Source organism: Nilaparvata lugens, chromosome 5, assembly GCF_014356525.2.
Source record: "Nilaparvata lugens isolate BPH chromosome 5, ASM1435652v1, whole genome shotgun sequence".
Taxonomy (NCBI): Eukaryota; Metazoa; Arthropoda; class Insecta; order Hemiptera; family Delphacidae; genus Nilaparvata; species Nilaparvata lugens.
This window is the reverse complement of record NC_052508.1, coordinates 55,092,399-55,117,014: the sequence shown is the minus strand read 5'-3', so window position 1 is coordinate 55,117,014 and position 24,616 is coordinate 55,092,399. Positions and strand designations below refer to the sequence as shown.

The 24,616-nt window shown below is 32.6% G+C and overlaps 2 protein-coding genes across 3 annotated transcripts in view; both read left to right on the top strand.

The window, feature by feature from the left end:
• The first annotated feature begins 204 nt into the window (after positions 1-204).
• LOC120351643 lies at positions 205-6,833 on the top strand. The gene is made up of 5 exons (XM_039429547.1): positions 205-944; positions 1,518-1,617; positions 2,262-2,363; positions 3,689-3,844; positions 6,750-6,833. Exons 1-5 carry the CDS (start codon positions 205-207, stop codon positions 6,831-6,833), a joined length of 1,182 nt encoding a protein of 393 aa, XP_039285481.1.
• A 1,160-nt stretch (positions 6,834-7,993) lies between these two features.
• LOC111043425 (CYFIP-related Rac1 interactor B) overlaps positions 7,994-24,616 on the top strand; it is a 28,034-nt gene continuing 11,411 nt past the window's right edge. The window contains exons 1-3 of one of the 2 annotated variants that reach the window (XM_039428803.1): positions 7,994-8,289; positions 17,711-17,855; positions 20,830-21,054. In XM_039428803.1, coding sequence (XP_039284737.1) covers positions 17,771-17,855; positions 20,830-21,054 — 310 coding nt within the window. In that variant the 5' untranslated portion in view covers positions 7,994-8,289; positions 17,711-17,770. Of the gene's footprint in view, positions 8,290-16,869; positions 17,068-17,710; positions 17,856-20,829; positions 21,055-24,616 lie in introns of those variants that run through there. The other variant, XM_039428802.1, reaches the window with a different exon arrangement.

The following is a 24,616-nucleotide window of genomic DNA, read 5'->3' as shown; positions in this document are numbered from 1 at the left end:
CTATTCAAGAGTAGCCCTAGCGAAAAATTATAATATAGGTTGTATCTTGTATTCATGTCTGTTCCAGGGAAAAATCCAGAAATTATGCCAGTTACAGAAAGAAGATACAAGGCGATGGAGATTACATCTTTTGTGAGAAAGTTTATCAATTTAATGACATTTGAAAAACCTTCAAATTTGCATCCAATCATAATTCTAGTGGCAATGAGCCTTTTTCTGCAGGCCAATATTCTGTTGGGTCTTCGTGTTATTCTAAAAGAAAATTCTGAAAAAAGTATGCAAGCACTGACAGACAGTATGATATCGATGATGATGGCAGGCAATATAATCAAACACAGTATCAATAATGAAGAAGTCACGAAATTGCTAGAGCTTATTGAATGTGACATTGCTTCTAGCCACTATGATTTGAGAGTCAGAAAAAATTATTTGTGGAGAAAAATTCAGAATTACTGTCGGGAGAAGAGGAAAGATATGAGCTCTTTGACAAGAAATTTAAAAATTATAATTTTTATTTGTGGATTTGCAGTTATCAACAGAAATATAATTATTCATTTCTCTGGGTTGATAACTCCAGAAAATGAGTCTATCGACTGGCCAACTCCTTTGTTGAGCTATTGCTCTCCTGAACTCAAATCTCCAATATTTTTTCTATACTTTTACACCTTTCATAGTTTAACAGTGTCAATATATTTCACAGAAGCATTCTTGATTGTATTTTTGGTAACCCTTTCTATAGAACGCTTACTGGCTGATTTTGACATACTCATCATTCTTTTGGATGATCTTATACAAGTTTCTTTAGAGCCAGGTCTCAATGCTGACTCCAACAACAGTTCGCAAGCAATTGATCAACAGAACAACATCTCACATTTCACAGAAAAACCAGTTCATCTAAGAGAAGATATGGCTCATATTGTTCATCACCATCAAACTCTTTACAGGTATAAACTCGAAGCTGTAATATTATAGGCTTTTTAAATCGATGAGATTTTGTGTCAAAATTCTGTACTGTAGACTTTTCTGTGAAATTTTGTAAAATTACTGGTATGTACTATGTCGCCATAATGTTTCTTATGTAATTCTTGGAATTAACTTAAAAAGAGTTACAAAACATAATTGGGCTACAATAGGGTAGGTGAATTATTTTTGAAGGATGAAACTGATAATTATTATTGAACGAAAATCCAAATTAAATTATGCAAATTACCCCGAAGACTTCTGCTACTGCAAGTATTGACAACAGGGTAAACAGCTAGATGGAAATTTCCATCTGGATAAAACTGAATTGATGTTGAGTGGCAAACATTCTTTAAAAAAAATTTATCCCATAGTCCCATACCAAATGTTATAAAATGCATTTTTGATAGTTACTCATTTCTTCAGAATTGTGAAAAAGGTGGTAAATGAATCAAAATTGAAAATTATCTCACAGTATTATCCAGTTTAGGAAATTATTGTTCACTTCCATAACTTATACAATGTACAAGACTGAATTGATGTTTTTTATATTGCAGAAATTTTAGACTTTGTGCTGATGGCTCAGGATATATGATTTCGATTATAAATATAGAAATCATGATATACTGCTGCACCATGGCTTATCTCGTGCTAACAGTGAGTGCATACTTATCTGAAAACATTTGCGTTTGAAAAATTTGAATCCAGTCAATATATAACAGATATAACCAGTCTTTGCAATATAGTGAATTCGAGTTCAATAAAGATCAAGTAGTCAGTGGAGTAGTTCACCTACAGTATTTAATGATTGTGTCTTGGATGAACGTAGAGACTGAATTGTGATTATTCAATAAATCCAAATTGATTGTTTGATGTATATCATTATCATTTTAAATTATTAACAGTACAATTATTCTATAAGTAAAATGTTTTCCATGTACTTTATATATTTACTAGGTACCAATCTGTATTTGATCAATTTTGTTTCTGAGAATGCTCAGCAAGTTCATTATTTTGTGGGTAGCCTGAGTAAAATGAAAAGTGAAAATATAGGCAAGACTGGAACAAACCACTAGGAGATGATTTCCAATTTCCTAACTGATTTGACAATGAAACTTGAGAGAATACTTAAGAAAAACCTATACAGGAAGAAAAATATTATTTCTAATGATAGATTATCCTACAAAAAACTTGTCAAAAATTTGAGTAGGACGTTGAATGAAAATATAAAATATTAGAACCTAAATTTTTCATATTTCCAATCAATCAAGAAATTATCTGCAATTTTTTTTCTTATACAGACTAATGATTTGAGAAAGAGGATGATTTTTGCTTTGTCATTCGTTTTGGTAAGCTTAACCATATTCTACGCTTATCATAATGGTCAACGCATTCTCAATCAGGTACTGTATTATGAACAATATTTTAAAACAAAAATATTTGGTTGAATGAACCTGTCTATTTCTAGAATAAATTTGTTGAATACAGAGCATAGTTTCACCAGCGTCTTGAATCTGAAGAATTTCTAATTTTTGAAAAATATCTATAGTATTTAGAAATGTATGTTATTTTAATATTGTTGAAAAACGTTTACAAATAGGATGATATGTTTATTGTAACGTTTTTTATAACGTTAATTTATCAACGTTAGTCTATTTTTACGTTGTTTATTGGTTTGAAGTTTAAGTGCATAAGCTTTAAGGCTGTTCGATACACCTTTTTATTTCTATTCAAATTGGATAATCTTTTTCAATATAATTGTTAAGATCATTCATTTTTAAGTGATCTAATAAGTGAGTTATGGGTTGTTGAAGTGCTAAACTCCGTTTTATTTTCAGATCATAAACGGTTTCGAATTTTCCATTGGAGTTTTTCTTAATACATTCAGTATATCATTACCTTTGTTATAATATGCGTTTTTTCGCGATTAATGCCAGAATAAACAATTTATCTAATTTTAAAAAATGTTACTTTTTTATTTATGAACGAAATGGGGAATAAAATGTTTTAGTTTGGAAAGATACATTTTTTGAATTGTTAAGAGAAGTTCTAATAATATAGTCAAAACCGTTTATGATCTGGAAAGAATACGGAATCTGGAAATTTAGCACTTCAACAACCCATAACTCGCTTATGAGACCACTTAAAAATGTCAGTTGCCACTTTTTCTCACTCTTATGATGATATTAACAATTATATTAAAAAAGATTATCCAATTTAAATAATAAAAAAGTGTACGGAACAGCCATAAGTTAAATTATAATTTCAAGTGCTATTCAAAAACCCAATTAAATGTAGTTTTTTCACCGTATAACAATGGCTTTACCCTACCAAGAGAACGAATTTTCAACCCAGTGCATTCAGTTGATATCCTTGATTGATACTAACCCCATTAAGAAGCCAAAAAAATGTTTGCTAGAAAAGCTCAATTTGGTTGTATTTAATTTCCATTTGATACCTACACTCAAATGGCCAGGTTTCTAGGAATCTCTTAAAAATGTAATGCCATTGAATGATCATATAAATGTTGAATGTATAGGTCTTATGGTCTGTTAGATTTACGGTAATAAGTGCGTTCCTAGAATGAACAGGGCCCAAGACTGACATCCAGTCATATAATGAAATAGAAAGAAATATAAATTTCCTACCTCTCTCACTCTCAGTACCGTAGTGACTTTTCACTGATCATTGGGGTAACTTTCATGTTCCATTCTGATGATTTTTCAAGAACGACATCTTGCGCAGAAAGCTAGCAGAGATTCATTGGACAGACAAGCCGCACTGGTTCAAGCAGACTCTCCATATTATGATGACACGGGCCAACGTCGATATTCAGATGCGGCCTTTCGGCATATACACACTCAACTATGTGTCCTTCAAAGATGTCAGTAGACAAATATTCAACAATCAAAATATATAAAAGCGATAAATGGCACTCACTCACTGACTGACTGACTGACTGACTCACTCACTCACTCACTCACTCACAGAACTAAAAATCTACCGGACCAAAAACGTTCAAATTTGGTAGATATGTTCAGTTGACCCATAAGAGGCGCACTAAGAACGGATTTGGATAAATTTCCAAAATCTGTGTTTTTCCAGCGTTTTTTAGCGTTTTCTCAGCTTTATCGAGAACAAATGAACAGAAATTGTTCAAATTTAGTACAGAAGCTAAGCTAGAGTGTAATAATGTTGTGTTAGAAGGAATTTGAAATAACGCCAAAGATACGCCCAAAATTAGCGTTTTTCTCAACTTTTCTGCGTTTCCTCAGTACTTTGACTTTCTGATGGAATGAAGCATGCTCAAATGAAAAATGCAGGCGAGCGAAGCGAGCCCGCTGATCTTATTCTTGACGATCCAGTCGGGGGTCCAGACGGATATGGCGAGCGAAGCGAGCCTGACGGCTAGTATAATGATAAGCTAAAATACACTCTTCAAAATACTCTGCAAGAAGAAAGTCTCCCCCATTCTAAATTGACTCAATCTAGCAGACTTAATTATTATTTCAAATACAGTAGGCGTAGGCCCACGGATACCACTCTAGTTGGATCAAGTTATTACAAAATATGACATGATATAGAAAATTACATCTTGGCCCACAATAACTTTGGTATATTTTGGTAATGTAGGAGTGTTTTAAAGAAATTTACAAAAAATATGTAGATATAGGTCCTGATTTCAATTGAAAAGTTATGGTGCACCTATTAATTTTCTTGATTTCAATTGAATAGTTTTGATTTTTGACTTAATGAATTGGTATAGAAAATACTGTTTTCAGGAGACAATTTTGTGTATGATACTTCTTATTGTTTGGAAAAGTTATGGATGTGCTGGTTTAGATAGGATAAAAGGTGGTAAAGAGAATTTGGAATTCATTTTTAAGTGGAATTTATTTATAATTATTATATATTATTTTATTGCATTTACAAAATCTCTCTCATATGATTCTGAATTCTCAAATTTTATAAGTAAGTTAACATCTATTCTGATGTCTGATCATTTTATTTATTTTTCCATACAACTACAAATTATATAGCCAAGTTGAAAATTATGCCATAATTATTGTCGGGAGAGAACAACAGATACAGCCCAATGTGGATTATTTGGGGAAAGGTGTCTTCAAGAGATATCTCATTTCAAGTGGTTTCTGTATTTATTCTGTATATATTCAGGTCATGAGAATGGTTTTTACTGTACGGTATCTGTGGTTGAATGATATTTTTATTTTCAAACTATACCGGACAGTCTTATCACTCAAAATGACAAAAAGTAGAAGAATTTATTGATAAAATTTGTTGAATGAGAATCGATATTGTGAAATTTTTCCATAATTGAAGAAACTCAATTTTATTTTGTCACATGCACATTAATTTATCCTATTATATTGAGCGAGCAATTTCTGTATGTATATATCTGGTTATTTTTATATCTGGCTATTTTTATTTCTGGTTATTTATGTTTTACGGATCTCGAAAACGGCTCTAACGATTTTCACGAAATTTGGAACATAGTGAGTTTATGATATAAAGATTCGATTGCACTAGGTCTCAATCTTTGGAAAACTCACTGAACGACATCAAAAGGATCATTCATCCTTGGAAAAACAGATGATGATTTCGTCGTCTGTCGGTAACAGAAGATGCGTGTACCTGTGTGGGAGATCAGCTATGTAATCAATTAGCTTACCGTATCTCGCGAGAAATCTAGAGATTTTAATTGAATCGCTCAAAATAATCTGATCTGTTGACATGAGATGGTATTATTATAATATTCAAAGTTAATCATTATTTTATAGTGCTAAGTGATTAGTGTTATTTTGTTATTCAATTTGTTATGTAAACAATCTGAATTAGAACTTTTATGTTTTCAAATATTTGGGCTGAAAATTCTACCTGAATTCAAGTGTATGGAAAATAACCTACTTTTTGGAATATTTATAGTGTATAAATCAAAATTCAGGGAAAAACAGTTTCGGGCTGTGCCTGTTAGTCCTTCCCCAATCATTTTAAAGAATTGAGTTCTGTTTATCAATAAATAAATAATGAGCGAAGCTCGGTGTCCCGATATTGTGGTTGAAATGAAAACTTCCATTGGCTCCAACAATAAATTGTCTCTACTCATTGGAAGTGGTCACTATTCGGGGAAGAAACAGTTTTGGCTGTGCCTGTTAGTCCTTCCCCAATCATTTTAAAGAATTGAGTTCTGTTTATCAATAAATAAATAACGAGCAAAGCTCGGTGCCCCGATATTTAGAAATTAATACATGACTGCAGGTTCGTGTTGAAACCAACACATCTTCAGCTGAAGATGTGTTACTTTCAACACGAAACTGCAGTCCTGTATCAATTTCTAATAAATGTGGATGTGACAAAAAAACTGCGTTTTTTCATTAAGAAGAGTTTAGTTTGTATAGGTACGGCAGTAGATATTCCAAGTTCAAGCTCCTCATTGTTGCTCTGAATTCATTTGGTGGAAATTGGAAGTGGAATTCTGTTCTCAAATTGATATATAATTATTTTTTATATTGATATGATGATACTAGTGACAATATTAGTGTTTATCAGTTCCAGTGATCTTATCCAAAGTTTTAAACTCATAAGTTGGTGAGTTAGGTAGTTAGCCGACAGATAAAACAAAATATCAGAGAATCTAACGAATATTAGAAGTAGTCATGATAATACTTCTTAAAGTAGTTTTTGAGAATAAAAATGTTTAAGCATTTCAATTCATAGACATGGAATCTAATTTTTTACCTCTGAGCCTTGAACATCATTTTCTGTTTCAGTTGATGAAATCCACTTACTCCATTGGAAATATTCTATATACAAGGAAAATGGCCAGTGATAATATGGAAACGATAATAATTTAACATCGCTATTTCAAGTACAATATTGTGAAATCGTGAAATAATTGTTTGATTGAAAATATTATCCATATAATAAATACATCCATCCAATCTGCTTGCCGACAAGATTTTCTCAAGCAAGCAGTACTACATCTTCATTCGATGACCTTTCTATGTCTATTATTGAGTTTTATTATGGGATATGTGAATTTAATTGAATAATGTTCGATTCGGATTATTTTAGACTGAATTGATTCCTTGATATTACTTCTGAGTGTATATAAGTTTTACATACAGAAACATAAACTTTTAGGTACCTATGCACGTTTTTTTAATGGTGTATGAGCACTTCACTATAATATATTGTCATTCAATCGTTCACTACACGAAAAAACAGAAAGGAGCATTGCGTTAGAATATTGTTTTATACATTTAGAAGCTATAAGAATATTCTTAGCAAACCTAGAAAGTTTCACGTATTCTTGGATTCATGGATTCATACTATATGACCTCACCATGGCAATTTGTGTCAAATTTTATACAGTTTTCAACCAGCTTATAAAATTAGGGAATGGGAAGTCTGCTCTACTGCCCCTACATTAAGTTTTACATATTATTGGATTCATACTATCACCAATTGTAATAAATTATGGCAATATCTAATAGTTTTTATGTATTTCAACCAGAGCTTATGAAATAAGGGGAGAGTGAAGCTGCTCTACTCACCCAAACTTACTAACAGTGTTTGTTCTAATTACTTTTTGTGAACCTACTCCCGCGTGAATGCATTTTATTTCGTGCAGAATATGTCACACATTAATCGGAAGTAGATAACGAAGTTCACGCACGCACACGCAGGAGCGCATTTGTCATGTACGTTTGAAACTTGGTGAGAGAGAAAGAAGCGTACAGGGAGAGAGAGTATGAAAGAGTGAGGGAGAGAGAAACAGACAGGGAGAGAGTGTGAGGGAGAGAGAGAGAATGACAGCGCACTTCTCAAATAATTCAGTAGAGCATGTGGGTGTGCTTGATATTTAGTCAGTGATGCCACCACACTGGAGTGATGAATGATTTCGTCCCCCGGGGTAGTTGGTGGTGATGGGAAGGAGAGTGGAGGGGTCAAAGGGGTTATTAACAGTAATAAAATGGATTGAGGTGAGCTGAAAAGTGATGGAGATCAAAAACGAGGAGGGGGGCGAGGAAGGAGCAATTGCCTTAGATCGCCACCGGACGCTTCTAGCGTTGTGATCGTCATCGACGCTGTTTTAGTTTCAGTTGAAATTTGGAACTTGTCCGCGCGCACATGTTTATTGTGTAGGCCTACTTCGTAGTTTGCTTCAAAAAATACGTGTTTATATGGATTTTGTCAAACGAGCCGTGCAAAGTGATACCTGTGTAGTAGGCCTAAAGTGGTGGAGAAAAAAGTGTTGAAATATTAAATTTCATCATAAAGAGCGGTTTTACTTCCAATTGAAAAAAGGTATGAGATTTAGTGTGGTGGTAAGACCCAACTGTACTTTATATAGTTGGGATTTGTAGAATAGAATTATAGTACCCTTTAAAATAATTAAAATATTAAAAAACAAGAATACAAATTGTAACGTAACTTAATAGTTTCTATAATTCTATTTTATAAATACAAGAAAGTAGCCCTGAATTCATACATTTTAAAAAGTTGGGATTTGATATCTTGGATTTTCTCCAATCTATCATATACATTGATTCCCTCAAAACTAGAAGATTTTTTCTATTCAATAGTTTTATTTATTCAATCATTGTACCTATTCAGTTAAATGCGGTGGTCATTGATCCCATTTCATGACAAAAAATATGATGTGACATCACAGTGAACGTACCTCATTAAGCTTTAAATGCAGCGCAATAATTTTTGGATTCGTTATTTGGAGAAATGTGGTGTTTATTTATTGGGTAGAGCAAACAATACAATAGTCAGAGAAGAAAAAAACAGTAGGCTACTTATTCTGCATAGCTGTTAAAAGAATCAACCAATAATTAATTAATTAGATTATAAATTGGGATAGAGTAGGAGCTGGAACATTCATTTAAGTGATAAAAATGGAACAAAACTGTTATATTCAATCAATATACACATTCTTGTTCGGAATAAATATATTTACAACAGAATAAGAAATTATAAGATGCAATTCATGATTCATCCGCATTATACAATATTTTATAATAGCGTACTTTCGTCTGGTATGTGCAAAACACATTCGTCTAATTTGAAGCTTTAATTGCAGAAAACCCTTATCTATACAACAAAAGTCAAACCTATTCAGAAGAAAACAGAGAAATTGCAATAAGACTCCACTCATTAAGACGCAGAATATAAATCAAATCAAAATCACTTTTTTATTATGACATCATCATAAATGACACTTTACATTATATAACATTTTGTAGATTAATAAACTTATCCAACTAGGATTTAACAAAACAAAATTAATTTTGTTACTATCATACAAAATCACTATAATTGGTCAAAACAAAAATACTACTTGCTAAATTATAAAAAATTTGCCTGAGGAAGGTGGGATATAATCCCACCTCCACACCTTACATCCTGGAAGCAACTCATCCAAATCAAAACATCCATCGTTATAATATATCTTGGAAAAGAAGAGTTAAGTCTACTTTAAAAATTTTACTCAATTTTAAATGGGAGGGACATTTTGTATCCACCCTCTTGCTAATGCATGTGATTGCGTGTTTTTAATCTCAGGCTACACATCAATAATGCAATATGCAGAAGGGTGTGAATAATTGTCTAGGTCTTGCTGGTAAAGTCTTTCTTCAAATTTTGAATGACATTATTTTCCGTATCACTTTCAAATATAGAGCCTATTTCACCGACCATGATTCCATTGTTTTTCTATTTAATCCATGTTATTGATTCATTACAACTAAATAGCCTTCCAATAATAATTGTTTATATCAATAAGTTTCGTTATTGATTTACAAATTGCTAGAAGATTTTCATCTCAGTCTTTTAACAGGATACAAAGATTCACATCCATTTTGATGAAAAATTGGTCGATTTTTCTAGATTTCAAATTGAATTTGAAAATGTAATTCAAATGTAATTATTTTAAAAATGTATTAATTTCAAAATATAATTCGAGCAGTGAGATAAAAAAATGAGTGTCTGGCGAATTGTCAGGCGTGTTCTGTCAAAAAAGAAGTTTATTGACAACAACTAAATAAACTTCCAATAATAATTCTTTATATCAATCAGTTTCGTTATTGATAAATAAAATTTAATTTACAAATTACTAGATTCCATCTCAATCTTCTCAACAGGATAAAAAGATTTGTATTTATTTTGTTTGAAAAATTGGTTGATGATAATATGTCAAAAAAGAGGTTTATTGGATAGTTATTTTCAAACTTAGGCCCTATTCCATTTTCTCTCGTTCAGCCATTGGAAATATTATTGAACCTTGAATGTTCTGAATTTAGGTGGGTGGATCAACTAAATGTAATTCGATCAGTGAGATAAAAAATGAGTGTCTGGCGAATTGTCAGGCGTGTTCTGGAAACTATATTGATCGATCGAGTGATATCATGCTTGAGTGCCTCACGTGATAACACACAGTCAACACACGATTCGGTATACCCACCTCGTCGCACCTATAACTTCTTGATTTGAGTCTGTGGTAGGCTACTATTCTGAAAGTAGTGTAGTAGGGTACTAAAAAAAAGGAATTGAATAAATAAACCAAGTCAAAACTCTTCCACTATATACGATGAATAATACGTTACCTAGTTGTAGCAGCTATGGTAAAATTCACTTTAAACTGTCAGTTCCCCTGAGAACTAACATCAATGTATTCAATTCAACCAATGCTGACAGCTTACAGGTAAAATGGATCTCACTTTAGCATTGTTCAACCATACCTACTTGATAATAAATCAAGATCATGTGTACTGGAAGACTAATAGCTGCAGATGACACTATTATTATTTAAAACAGTGTTATTTTTATTTGTGGGATCATAGTGGTATCCACTGATAAAATAAATGATAGAACAGTATTGTCATGACATCTCAACATAGTTATTGGTCGTGATTTAAACAAGGCTTTGTAGCTTTTTTATAAAATGATTCTGTAAATACGGTAGTATATATTTTATTTTCTCAATATATTACTTGGTGTGTTATTAAAATACTTTTTAAAACGGTTTGCTTCTGTATTTTCTCTTGGAATCATTCTTTGTATTCAATTGAATGTTTTCATTTTGTACAGGAGACACAAATGGGGTTACCTGTTGTCTCCATAAATAAATAAACAAAATAATCAGATTATTGCAGTTGGTTAAATGATAAGCTAGTATATTGAAACAACTTGAAACTATGAATTAGCTGAATAATACATGTGAAATTCAGCATAGGTCTCTACAAGAATATTTTTGTACAAGTTTGATAAGAAAAAAATGCTGCAGGGTAGTGTTAAAACTATGTTGTTTCTATTTCCCTCAACAAAATAAATATGGAGAAATCTTATACAAAATTTCAGGCTGCTCCTCCCCTTACAAAAAAAAAAAAAAATAGCGTTCTACTATCCTCCCAAGCGCTGAAGATGATGTGAAGTTTTTTAATATTCAAAATTATTGGCTTTTGTGTCGGTATAGAATAGTTTTATAATACAATTTGAGTCGATCTAGATGAAGAGTCTATCCTATTCAAGCATTTGATTGCTATAGTTTGTGTAAAATAATAAGTTGAGACTTGGTCCTCCATCCCAAGAAATTACAGGGTTGCCTGTATAAAGTTAAATTTCCTTTTAATCCTTCAAACCTGGATCTTCTATAGCACATTACTAGGATATCGGGGATGATATTCTACATCCAATTCTGACGTTGAATTGGAAATTTGAGAAAGTTGCAATTTTACACGAATTGGCAACCATGTAATTTCTTCGGATGGAGGGCCAAGTCTCAACTTATTTTACACAAACTATAATGTCTTTGCAGCATGTTGTGTTGAAACACTCCTGAATATTGGGTTGAGACTGCTATCATAATTATTGCAGTAAATGAAACCAATTACTGTACGATACTACTCTGTACCACTATACCGTATTAATTATGAACTGGATAATATAAGGAAATCATCAATTAATATCCTCCAATGGTGAGAATCTCTTGAACTTTCTAAGATTTTCCAATACAATGTGCGGAACGTTAATTATTATTGTTTTTTAAATCATGATTAATCGCTGTTTAGTGCCATGGATATTAGAAATGGTGCTTGGAAATAACGGAGTTTGAATGATACTCTTCACTTTATTTTTCATGATTGAGCCATTGTAATTTAAAGTTCATAATTTTCAATATTTTTTGGTGAATTCGCAATAATGATAATGATAATAATAGATTGAATTCTCCAAGTAAAAGTACCTAGGTAGGTACTGTACCCAATGATAACAAAACAATCGTTCAAAAATAAGTTAAAAATTACTTTTATGAACATTTCCATAACAGTGCTGGATTTGCACACAACAGTGACAGTGAAAATATAATTCCCATGAGTTATAATGACATTATTCATACTCGATCGGCCGGGCTGAATGCGAATAGCCCAATTAGAACTAGTGGAAATTATAAATGTTCACTATTCACTGTCACTTATGTGTGCGAATCAAGCGTAATAGAGGTAATGTTATATGGATTAACTATTCTAAAATAATAAGGCTGGCAAATATCTTCATTAACACTTCTCAATTGTTAAATCCACAACAGTAATTACAAGTGACAGAGTTTGAATGATTTTTGATTTTCCGCAAGAAGTAGCCTATAGCCTCATTCATTCCAGAAGAAACTACCTATATTATTCTTCAGGTTAGGCAGACAACAATTTTTCACAAAATGAATTGCTACTGTTTCATGTATGATATACTTTAGTTCTGAGTCAATTCACTTCTCAAATGATTGACTATTGCTTGGAAACGAATTGGCGAATTAGTAACGGGAGAGAAGTGACAACGATTTTTTTTTGTACGGTACTGGGTGTTGACAAGACTAGTGCATGGACTGTTGAATTCTGTCCTATTTGATTAATTCACCGATAAAGGCCGGGCGGTTGCTAGGCCTGAAATGAGGTCAACCATTGTTGACACAGTAGATCTATACCGCACTCCTACAGGAGGTGGGCTTCAAGAAATAAATATATGCAATATATTATAAAATATATTTAAAAGTAGAGCTAATGTAAAAATACACGAACTAAAATTTGTAGAGACTGCATTATACTATGAAATAAAAGAGATCTGTAGTATATAAGGTCAATTCGTCATCTACAAACAAAAATAAACTAAGCCAAATTTGAAACAATTTGTTCAAACCAACCGATTATTCTTCGCAATAATGTAGGTAGGTACACTATGAGAATACAGCAAAGACTACGATAAATTGGAGGCCTATACAGTAGGCCTAACTTAGATATTTTTCTTATTTTTTTTTATAAATTAGATCTTATTAGATATAAAATAGATCATTGTGAAAGTGTCATGAGCGTAAACATACTGGAAAATAAAAAGAGATAAGAAATAAGGATATTCACAACTAAAAAAGTAAAAAATCAATCAAGGCTTCAGGCTTTTGATTGATCAGATTGAGGATAATTTTGTTATTGCTAAGAATGAGGTGAGAGAGTACGGACCGCGTTCAAAAGTTATTAAAATACTCTCCTCAGTAGGTGAGCGAGAATATTTATTATATGGTTCCCTTATCACTCTATGAAACGAACTATTTTAGGAAGACTGAAATCTGGCCTGTCCAGGAGATATGATCTTAGAAGAGGCAGAAGAATCGCTTTCTTGTGGGTGTTGCCTTTCTGCTATTTTTAGTTCAGCGTTTGCCATTTAAAAATCTGCTTTTCATTTAATATCTCATTTATACAATCAACCTGGAAAGAGTTTGCAAATTCTTTAGGTTCAATTTGTACTTTAAATACAATCTATAAATTTAATTATGAATTTGTAAATTTTGTATGCTCAATTTGTATTATTTTATTTATTTATTTATGCATTGATAGATACAATATATAAAATGTACATACAATCTATAAAATGATTATGGTCTTGTGAATTTACAGACTTTATAGTCACGTTTTAAAATACTTCTTTATTTTCATTTTTTCTCTGTCAATGTGTGAATCAATAAAATTATCACTATCGAATTTTAAAATTACATACTATATATTATAGGTACATAGTTAATTGGATAATAATATTAAGGGGTTATTGGTATTGGGTAAAATTGATGTGAAATAATAAAGAAAATTATTGAGAAAATCTGACATAATTGAGAAATATTTTCATAGACTGTATAGAGAAACATTTCTTTCCTAAATAAAACTTCTTTCTAAGGTTTAACATTGCTTATGAATATCTTTTGCTCTCTTCTCACATCAATTTTGAAAGTGTTAAAACAAGTTATTTGCCATTTTCACTGGACTTTGGCTAAGATAATTCAACTACAGTGAGGTCCATTTTATAATGGCAGTATTTGATTAACATTGGTGTTGCTATCATTGTCTATCATTCGACAAAACAGGTAGCGCTATCCTTTTCTAGCTCTTCAAGTTTTTGACAATGGAGAAGTATATTTATTTTTTTATATTTATTTAAAAATAAATAAAAAGCAATTTTGTCAGAAAATTGTATTTATACAATAGATGAATTTTTCGAAATAAATCTTGAAGTGGAATGGCCTTATTACTACTTGATTGTTATATTGAGATCAGAGAACAATTATTATTTCTTGGTGTAGAATTAGTTATAATGATTTTCCTGTGTACGATTGTGACTTATAGTATTTAATAGTTCTATTTATTTGTTATGTGTCTACTTTTGTTACCATTTGACGTTGTAATGCATTTTGATGTTCTCTTTTGCTACTACAATAAAGCATTTATTATTTATTTATAGTTAATTAAGGCAGACAATCGGCAACACTGTTCTCCTATCTCTATTCACTGCCATTATAACGTGCCTATAATGTACCTCACAATAGTGATAACAGATGATATCCATAATATGAAGGACACTCATTCGTGAATTATTCTCCGAAACTGGTAAGATATTCTTGTGTCTACTAGCGTTGCGGCGACTTTCCATGTCATGGGGCTGTTAAAGCAGTTCATGTTGGATTGTTTGGCGTCGTTGACCTTGTTAAGAAGGAAGCAGCGGCAGCACTGCACTGAATCAATTATGCAGCTCAGGGAGGATGTCCGATTCTCGACTCCAATAAGTAGATTATTAACGGTAGCATTCTACACCGCCCCGCCCCCCACCACTTGGTCAGAAGCACTCGTGGGAGAAGAAGCACACTACTTGAAATATTTCAAACGAACTGACGAATGTGTGTTCAATATTTAAACCAAATTACGTGGCATATATAGAGGTACAGTAATAGAAAATTTAAATCAGGATGAACAAAATAAATGATGAAATTTAATCCCATTAATTATGACCTAAAATGATAATTATTAAAACTTAATTAATTGATGTGTTAAATGAAAACAGACTGAGCAAGAGAAATAAATCATACAGTTATGGAATAAATTAAAAAAATGGCAGATTAATTTTTTTGCTAAAATGTTAAATATGTGAGTAGATGTTATTATTAGTGTTCACTACAACTTTACAACTTGATTTTTAATGAAAATAGGCCCACTCATTTATTTCATTGTTTATTGGTATGGTATCTTCAAATTTGAAGATCATTAAACCAGTTTGAGTTATTGTTTTGCGGGCTCCACCATCAGTTTTCTCTTGAATTGATGTATTATTATGTATCAGGTATATAAATTATGTATAATGTATAATGATAACAGGACCATGTTCTCATTTGAAAAAAAAGTTGTAACGGTATTCAAAATGAAGCTAAATTTGAAATGAGGTTGGATTCATATGACGGATAAAAGTTTTGAAGCAACAGAAAAGTAGTTTTTTAATTAGAATAAAATCCCCATAAGACATACTGAGAGATTATACTTGTAAAAGAAATACTTAGCTGTTTCCATGGCTCTCACCAACTCTGTATAGTAAAAAGTTGCGAATTTCAAAGATCTATACAACAACAGCTCATAAGCGAGTTCTCCAACCCAGGGGTCATTAGTATTAAAATATTGTCATTTAAAAGCAAAAACCTCAACTCCTCAACCCACTATTTCACCTTTTACTCAGAATTAAACAAATCCTTTCATTTTATTTTATGTCGTGATGTCTAGATGAACTGAAATCGAGAGGAACTGCCCTCTTACTACAGTATTAATATTGTGCTCACAGAGAATGGATTCTCTCTTCTTTGTGGTGTGCTACACTATAGTAAGGTTCACGTTGTAATGGCAGTGTTTGATTAGCAATCAATGGTATAGCTATCATTGTATATTATTCAACAAAGCGGATAGCGCTATCTTTTTCTTTTTTTTATCAATGAAAATTTATCATTGAAAAATAGAATTTCTTGCTTAATAAAATATAATCGATTATTTTGAACGCGAATGAACAGTTAATATTACATCAATAAACCTTTATCAGATACCGTCTAGAAAAGGCATTGACAAGACAGAGGATCGGCAACGTTGTTCTCCTATTTTGTATTTTCTACCATTATAACGTGGATCTCATTATATAAAATATGGCTGCTCCTTGTCCCACTTTGCTGCATTAGTCTTGGCGTATCTAGGTTTATTTTTTATCTATGGTGCAAGCACACAGGCACTTCAACAGTTCAAGTGGTTCAAGCACAGAATAAGTACAGAAAGGAAACTTGTAATCAATCGCCTATCTAACCAATGCTTCTTACATGACCCCAATACAAAACACGTCACGTGACCTTGGGAAGTTCCAATCCTGGTCTTCTGATTGGCTCGTGGCAGTGAATGAGATCAATTGATCCGGATCATTAAAGTGATCCGAACCTACCATCAATACTATTACAATGCGGCGCTTTCTAACAAGATGGCGGATTTTGGCGTCAGGGTATAGCCAAGTTTCCGTACTGTATGTATACTGTGGTTCAAGCTCCAAGCGTCGTCAAAAATCGTCAATCGCAAACGCAAACTGAGCTTCAAGGAATGAAGTGACAGAACTACATCAGTGTAAATCTTGCAAGATCTTCCTTATTTTATAATGTACCAGACTTTTTAACATTCCACATACTGTCTATTTTATCGTAGTTTCTTGCAGTAGAGGAGCTATCAAGAAACTACGTGAATATTTTGTGAAAACGTGAGTATTATAATCAGTATTGTCAATGTAAAAGTTAGGTTATGTTCTGTTCCAAGAAACAACAGAAGGATAGGTAATATTTTATCATTTTCTCTTACTTTTAAGATTTGCAAGAAAGTTATAAACAAACATCAGTACCTATTAATTTTGTGATTTGGATCCAGCCTTTGCATTCATATAATTTTTAATTCCATTTGTTTGTGTTCAACGTACATTTGTTGGTGACTAATCTTTGAATATTTTGTGATGCAATCTTCTAAGGATGCAGAGCTTCCTTTGTTGCTTTGTTCTTCCAATCTTAATTTTTATAATTTACAGTATCAAATTCTATTGCTACCCAACAAACAATCTCCTCTATTGAACATTTAAGTTTGAAATTCAATACTAGATTTCAAACTGCTTAATTCATATTTGGATTTTGCAATCACTCACTTCTAAAGATTCAAACATTACCCATCAATAATTAATATCTAGGTACCTATCCACAAACATTTACTTCACACTGGTTTCTTAGGTACCTAATATTTAGGAACCACCTATATACATTTTTTTTTGTTTTAATTAATTAAGCGCTTTTATTGGCTTCAGATATATTGGATATTCAATAAGAAGTTTTTTCAATATCAACCCTCATTTGTTGCAGATGAAATGAGTAATTGGAGCTGGTAACTATTATTCACTCTACGTGAATGATATCAATAAAATGGGAAAGTTGTTGAGTCTCTTAGCTAGAGATGATTCCAATTGCTGTTCTCCACAGAAATACGATGTCTTCCTTGACTTTGAAAGTGAGTAATAGGCTATATCATAATATTAAAAAGTCTAAACATTAGAAATGAGTGCACAAATGATTAAACATAATTCGTGACACAGGGATGGTAGACAGTTTATGGTATAACTATTTTTTGTGAACTATTTTTTTCTATTTAAAATTAGAAAGAGAAACCGTTCTGTATTTTTCCTGTTGAATCTCTCCCATCCATTCATTTGATGTTGTGATTGTGTAAATGGAAATCAATAAATTACACTGAACGACCTTTAAAAGTGGATTCTTAAAATGTTATAAAATACAAATATAATGGATGCTGACACAACTTTAAAGCACATTACTTGACATTTCAACCAACATACAGTAGCTATTCGAGGTCCATCATTTTGGAAACTCAAGTCTCCTCTGGAATATCTCTTCTACACAAGCTAAAATCTCTGCTTGGGTGGCATCAATTTCTTGGATGATTGCATTCTTCTAATCGTCTAAATTTCTTGATTTGTGGTTGTAGTCACAATTCTTGAAGTACCCCTCACAGGAAAAAGACACATACTGACATAATTATTATTAATCCAAATTAAATGCTGTAATTCACACCGAAGACTTCTGCTACTGCAAATATTGACAACATGGTGAACAGCTAGATAGAAATTCGATGACATACTGACATTTTGCGAGAACAGGGTGGAGAAAGATTCCACTGAATATTCTAAACTTGAATTGACTAAAGGTGTGTCAAAACTCGTCATAAACTCAAAAAAGGCGGACGTGTTCACATGACTGTGTCTATTAAATCAGGCCCCCTTTATTAAATACAGTTCTCCTTGAAAACCCTCCAATAGCCTAAGCTTTAGAAAGTGGTATTTAAATAATTTAATCATTAATATTGTAACACAATATCAAGTAATGTCTGGTAAATTATATGCTATTCAATAATAAGACAATAACAGTACCTACTTTTCATTGCAATTTAGCTCACTGCTCCATAATGTTGCAAATAATGCTTAGCAATGCAAAATGTTCACAGTATATCATGTCTAGAATATTATCATTAAATGGAATATCTCCTGGGTGCTAGTGTTGTTACTGCAAATGGTCTGGGTGATTGTATTTTCTCAAATCATTAACTTATGATTATATTTCTTTGTATAATTCATTATTTTGTAAATTCAGTCGAAAAATCACAACACTTTTCACTTAGAAGTAAATAGGCATTAATCTTTTTAAATTCGAGACTGATCATCTAAAATCACATAAACTTGATTCTATTTGGCTATAGGAATTTCCATTTTGAGAACATTCCAACAGTGTGTGATATATTATGAAAAATAACTTTTGATTCAGGGCATTTTTCGTTGTCTATAATTACTACGAGGGTCATTCAATAAGTAACGAGACAAATTACTAATTTTAAAAAACGGCCAAATTGATCCATATGAAACTTTCAAGACATGAAGTTGGCAACCTTGCGATGACATCTGATCAGTTGCTCTATCGTATTTCGTAAACATAATCTCAAATTGACTTAGTTGACAATGACGAGTCCACTTGAGAATTGCACCATGGATAAACAACGTGCAGTGATAAGATTTGACTGTCTGTCGTTTTGACTCTGACTTATAGTGGTGGATCCATGTTACAAAATTATCTTGAAAAAACATTCTCCTCTGGTCGCATACCGATTTTTCAACTGTTGATTGATTTGAAGCCGGGTTTCTTTGTGAGCATCTGTGAGTTGTCTAGGCACCCATCTTGCACAAGTTCTGTTCCTACTGCAGCTTGTTGTGAAAAATGTTATGGACAGTTTCAACACTCGCGTTTACTTTTTTACTTGTAAATTCAACAGTGATACAGCTATTGTCCCGAATTAACGAATAAATTCGAGATTCGATAGAAGAAGTCCCAACTTTGACTGGTTGTCCACTGCATTGATAGTCACAAACTTTTGTACGGCCACTTTGAAGCTATTCTACCCATTTGTGAACGTTTGAATGATTCAAACAATGATATTCGTACACTTTCAATATTTTTTCATGGATTTCACTATCTTTCTCACTTTCTGTGACTAAAAATATGATAACAGTACGTTGTTCTTCCACGGTGCAATTCTCAAGCGGACTCGCCATTGTAAACTGAGTCGATTTGCGATTATTATTATTAAAAATACGGTGAAACAACTGATATGATGTCATCGCAAGGTTGCCAACTTCATGTACTGAAAGTTTCATTTATTTATTTATTTATTTATTTATTTATTTATTTATTTATTTATTTTATTCACAATCACAAATCATAATTGAAATATGATTGGGAGAAGACAACAGGCATAGCCCAAAACTGTCTTCTCCCGAATTTTTACAAATAAAAGTTTCAAAAAAGAATGAGGTTAGATTCCACTATCCTATATTCATATGGATCAATTCAGCCGTTTTTGAAAATTGGTAATTTGTCTCGTTAATTATTGAATTAACCTTGTATATTTGACCGAACGAAGTGTGGTCTAAGATTCAAGTCGACGGTTTGGCATTTATCTTAATGTTAAAATGTTTGAATGCTTAAATGTTTATATGTTGCGCATTTACGGCGAAACGCGGTAATAGATTTTCATGAAATTTGACAGGAATGTTCCTTTTTTAATTGCGCGTCGACGTATATACAGGGTTTATGGAAATTTTGCATTCCAAGGATAATATAAAAGGAAAAAGGAGCCTCCTTCATACGCCAATATTAGAGTAAAAATCAGACTATAGAATTATTCATCATAAATCAGCTGACAAGTGATTTCACAGATGTGTGGAGAAGCCAGTCTATTGCCGTATTTCCATAAGGTCTATAGTTTCAATCAGGTACTGTGGATGAGAATACTGCGTGAGGTCTACTGTTCACAGAACTACTAGTAATAGACTCCAATTCAAGTTGGCGAAGAATTGATCAATAATGATTTGTAGCTGAAGAATTGTTGATGGTTGATGATTATATAACTTATTTTGCAGATGCACAACCAACCGAAGGTGAGAAGGATGTCTATGAGGAAGTTGAAAAGGTTATGCTGAGTGCGGAGAATATTCTAGAAGAACTGGGAATGTATAAAGGGGCAGGAAGAGAGATAAGGGAGGCGATAACCACACCCAACGAGGACCATGTTCGCAGAGCGTGGATCACCGTTCTTCCGCTAGTCACCAAGCTAAAATCGTTCTACGATTTCTCCCTGGAGCTCGGTAAGATTTCACCTCGTTTTCAATGAAAATAAGCCTTTGCTACATTGCATTTATTAATGAAAAGCAGGTAACCCGCAGCACAAGGGTCTAATTGAAAACTTGACCTACTGAAACCTTGTAGGATTTAAAATAGACTTATGATAACCATCCTCGGTAAATTAAGAATCTATATGTAAAATTTAAAGTTAATCAGTCGTGTAGTTCAGACGTGATGATGCGTCATTCGTGAATTTCCTATCCCGTACGTGTATAAGCCAGTTTTTCCTTTAGTATAGTATAGATATTGTGCTGCAATTCATCAAACTAGACTAATCCTAACTATTTAAACATTCCAACTATTGAGAAGTTAAAAATCTGTTTATATACTCTAATAAAATGAGTATCATTGCAATAACCAATAAGGCTGAAGTTATCGAACTTAAATTCTAGGGTCTGTCTCATAAGAGGGCCGTAGTTATAATATTTTTTTAGAAATGTCTTGACCTAAAATGTGTTGGGAACCTATAAGAATTCGTTCAACCAGATAGTAGATTCGTTCTTATTGATTCCTGTTATAATATTCGCAAGTTATTTTTGATGGGGTGGGTACTGTTGAGGGGGGGAAATTGCTGGCTCTTGTTATTAGTATGTACAAGCATAAAGCAAGCTTTGAGAATCGTTCATAAATGCGTCTCTAAAAGTCTTCTAAAAAAAGACTGGATTTCCTACGTTCCAATGTACCTAGAATACTGTACTAGGTATAGAATACTGTATTCCAGGTACATTGCTACTTTCTATTATTGCCTAGTTTGTGCACATACTGTCAGCTGCTCCTGCTTTACAAGTCCTTTAAATATTGAATTATTAACAAATTTATCTCAGACTTTTCTGTAAGATATGTTTCAACTCACGATTAGCAACATTCTATAATCCACACCACATAAATTCTACCCTGAATACTCTTCAACTATACTCACATTCTTGAAAACTATATAATGTTATATAATTATATTGGAACAGCTAAATAAACTACTCCTTATACTCCAATACAAAAATTTCATAAACCTTCCGGTAGTCGCGCCCTACTCAATCACACGAGCAGTCGCGTGTTGTAATTTTTAGAACATCCATTTTTCCAAGTGCTATGTATTCTGTTTACTGTCAAAACATTTAAATTAATTGTATAATTACTATTTCTATTTAGTTGGATTATTCTACGCCTATGGACATTTGGATGATTACCATTTCGTAGCCCAGAAAGGTACACCAAGCAAAGCCATCAATTCTGTGTTATTGGTTCGTTTACAGTCCCCGTATACAGTCTTTCCCTATTTTATGCACTGTCGCGACTAAATGGCACCTAAAGACTGAACCATTGCTCGGTTGATACTGCAACTCAGTGGAGTGATGGGGAGAAAGTTTTGGAATGCATAGGTGACTCATTCACTGACACCACTCCATTCAATAGTTTTGTGCAGCAAAAAACTGACACTGTTGTACTTTTTACAACTGTCGGAAAGTTAATTCGAGTTTAGTATTGGTTATCCATCTAGTGGCAAAGAATTTAATAGTTATTCTTCTACACAGAAAAAGTTCTGAATACAACTTATACCCAGGAATTTCTTTGTTCAGTAGTAAATCTTCAATCTGTAATGAAAGAGAATCCAGGGGTGGAAGTCTATAGTAGTCTATAGTGAGGTCCACGTTATAATGGCAGTGGAGAAGATAGGTGATCAACGTTGCCGATCCTCTGTCTTGTCAATATCTTCTATAGACGGTAGCTAATACAGGTTTATTGATGTAATATTAACTGTTCATTCTCGTACAAAATAATCATTCATATTTTGTTAAGCAAGAAATTATATTTTTCAATTATTTCATAATAAATTTTCATAATTATGTAAGCCGGTGGAGGTATTTTTAACCCTACACCACACCTGACATCATTTCTGTAACCGGTGACATATCTGTCTCTATTTAGTTTAATCTTCCAAAATATGAAATATATAAGAATACATGTGGTTCGATAGTTATTCTTGCAGACTATACCACCGCTGGCCACCAATGTAAACGGAGGGGGGTTGTTTCTACTCTTCTATAATATTTACCAAAATTATGCTATCAAATCTCTATTTGAAACCTTGATTGGTTGGGAGCTTTTAGTGGATTCGTTCATTCAAAAGCACAGATTATCATCATTGTCACATATTCTAGCAAACATAGTAACTACTAGCCTGGAACTTTAATGAAAAATACTTTTTAAAATTCAACCTCAGGCTTATTGAACTCTAAATAGGTAGAACGAATTAATAAAAGTCAGGTAACATGTCAAATTTTCAAACAGAACAGAGTTATTCAGCAATCGATTCAGGTCAAGAAGACATACTCAATTTTTTAATCTATACATTTTGGGAACCTGCTAACTTGCTGCATTTAAATTCGGGCCTCGGTCATTCTATGTTGCTAAATTTTGAGCTACAATACGAAGACAACAAAAGTTTGGCACTCACCATTTTTACAATTTAAATTTCGACTCTTCAGAAACACACACACATACGATTTAAGAAAACTCACTATGCTGGAACTCATACGCACAAATAATTTCCTGGTTCTACTCTCACTAACAATATTAAATTTTGGTTTCTATTTAACTACATAAAAATTACTGATAACAGAAAACTTAACAAATTGTCCCTCTGAATGGGAAATGGGCCCAATCAGAGGACCGAGGCTCGCACACCGTTACATGTTTTCCCAGTTATGTCTCAATTCGAACTGTGGCCTTTTCACTGAAAATTATTCCCCCTCCACGAGCGTTGAGCACAACTTCCAGTGGAAAAGCCAAAGCTGCAAAAAGGTCAATGCTCGTACAATTTTCAAATACAGTGGCTTTTTCGACATGAAATTGAAACTGCACTTGGAAAATGCACGAAAATTGCTTTAATTTTGACAATTAAGCAACAAGTTAGCAAATTCCAACAAGACAGAGTCAATTCTCACACTAAAAACGCAGGGTTCGACAAACAGTAAAATCAAAGTTCATTTCAGTTCAAAAACCTGAAAAACAATATAAGAAACACAAAAACAACTACAATAATACCCTCTCAATATCACACTATTACAATTAAGATAAAATATTTGATTAATTATAAATTGTACATCATTGAAAGACGATCTGGCAACAGAGCAAAGCGAGAGAGATAGCGCTATCCGCGTTGTTGAATAATAGACAAGGATAGCAATACCATTGCCAATCAAACACTGCCATTATAACGTGGACCTCACTATAGTGGCAAATAATTCATTAGTTATTTCTATACTCAGAAGGGGTATAGAAAAGAGTTCTGAATACAACTTAAACCCAGGAATTTTTTTGTTCAGTAGTAAATCCTCAATCTCTAATGAAAGAGAATCCAGGGGTAGAAGTCTAGTTGTTAGGTGTATCAATAATCAATAGGTAATCTTCATTCTGGTCATCGAACATTACAAATGTTATAAACAAACGTCATGTGAATATAAAACATAGCATTGCATATACTAGAATGTATAAATAATATACTAGAATTGTATAAATAGGAATGAT

Bases quoted from the DNA above. Each gene is read 5' to 3' on its own strand.
- LOC120351643 (XM_039429547.1), top strand. From the start codon at position 205: ATGAGCCTTTTTCTGCAGGCCAATATTCTGTTGGGTCTTCGTGTTATT. The intron at 2,364-3,688 runs GTACTGTATTAT...TGATTTTTCAAG, and splicing joins GTCAACGCATTCTCAATCAG to AACGACATCTTGCGCAGAAA. The intron at 3,845-6,749 runs GTCAGTAGACAA...TTTCTGTTTCAG, and splicing joins ACTATGTGTCCTTCAAAGAT to TTGATGAAATCCACTTACTC.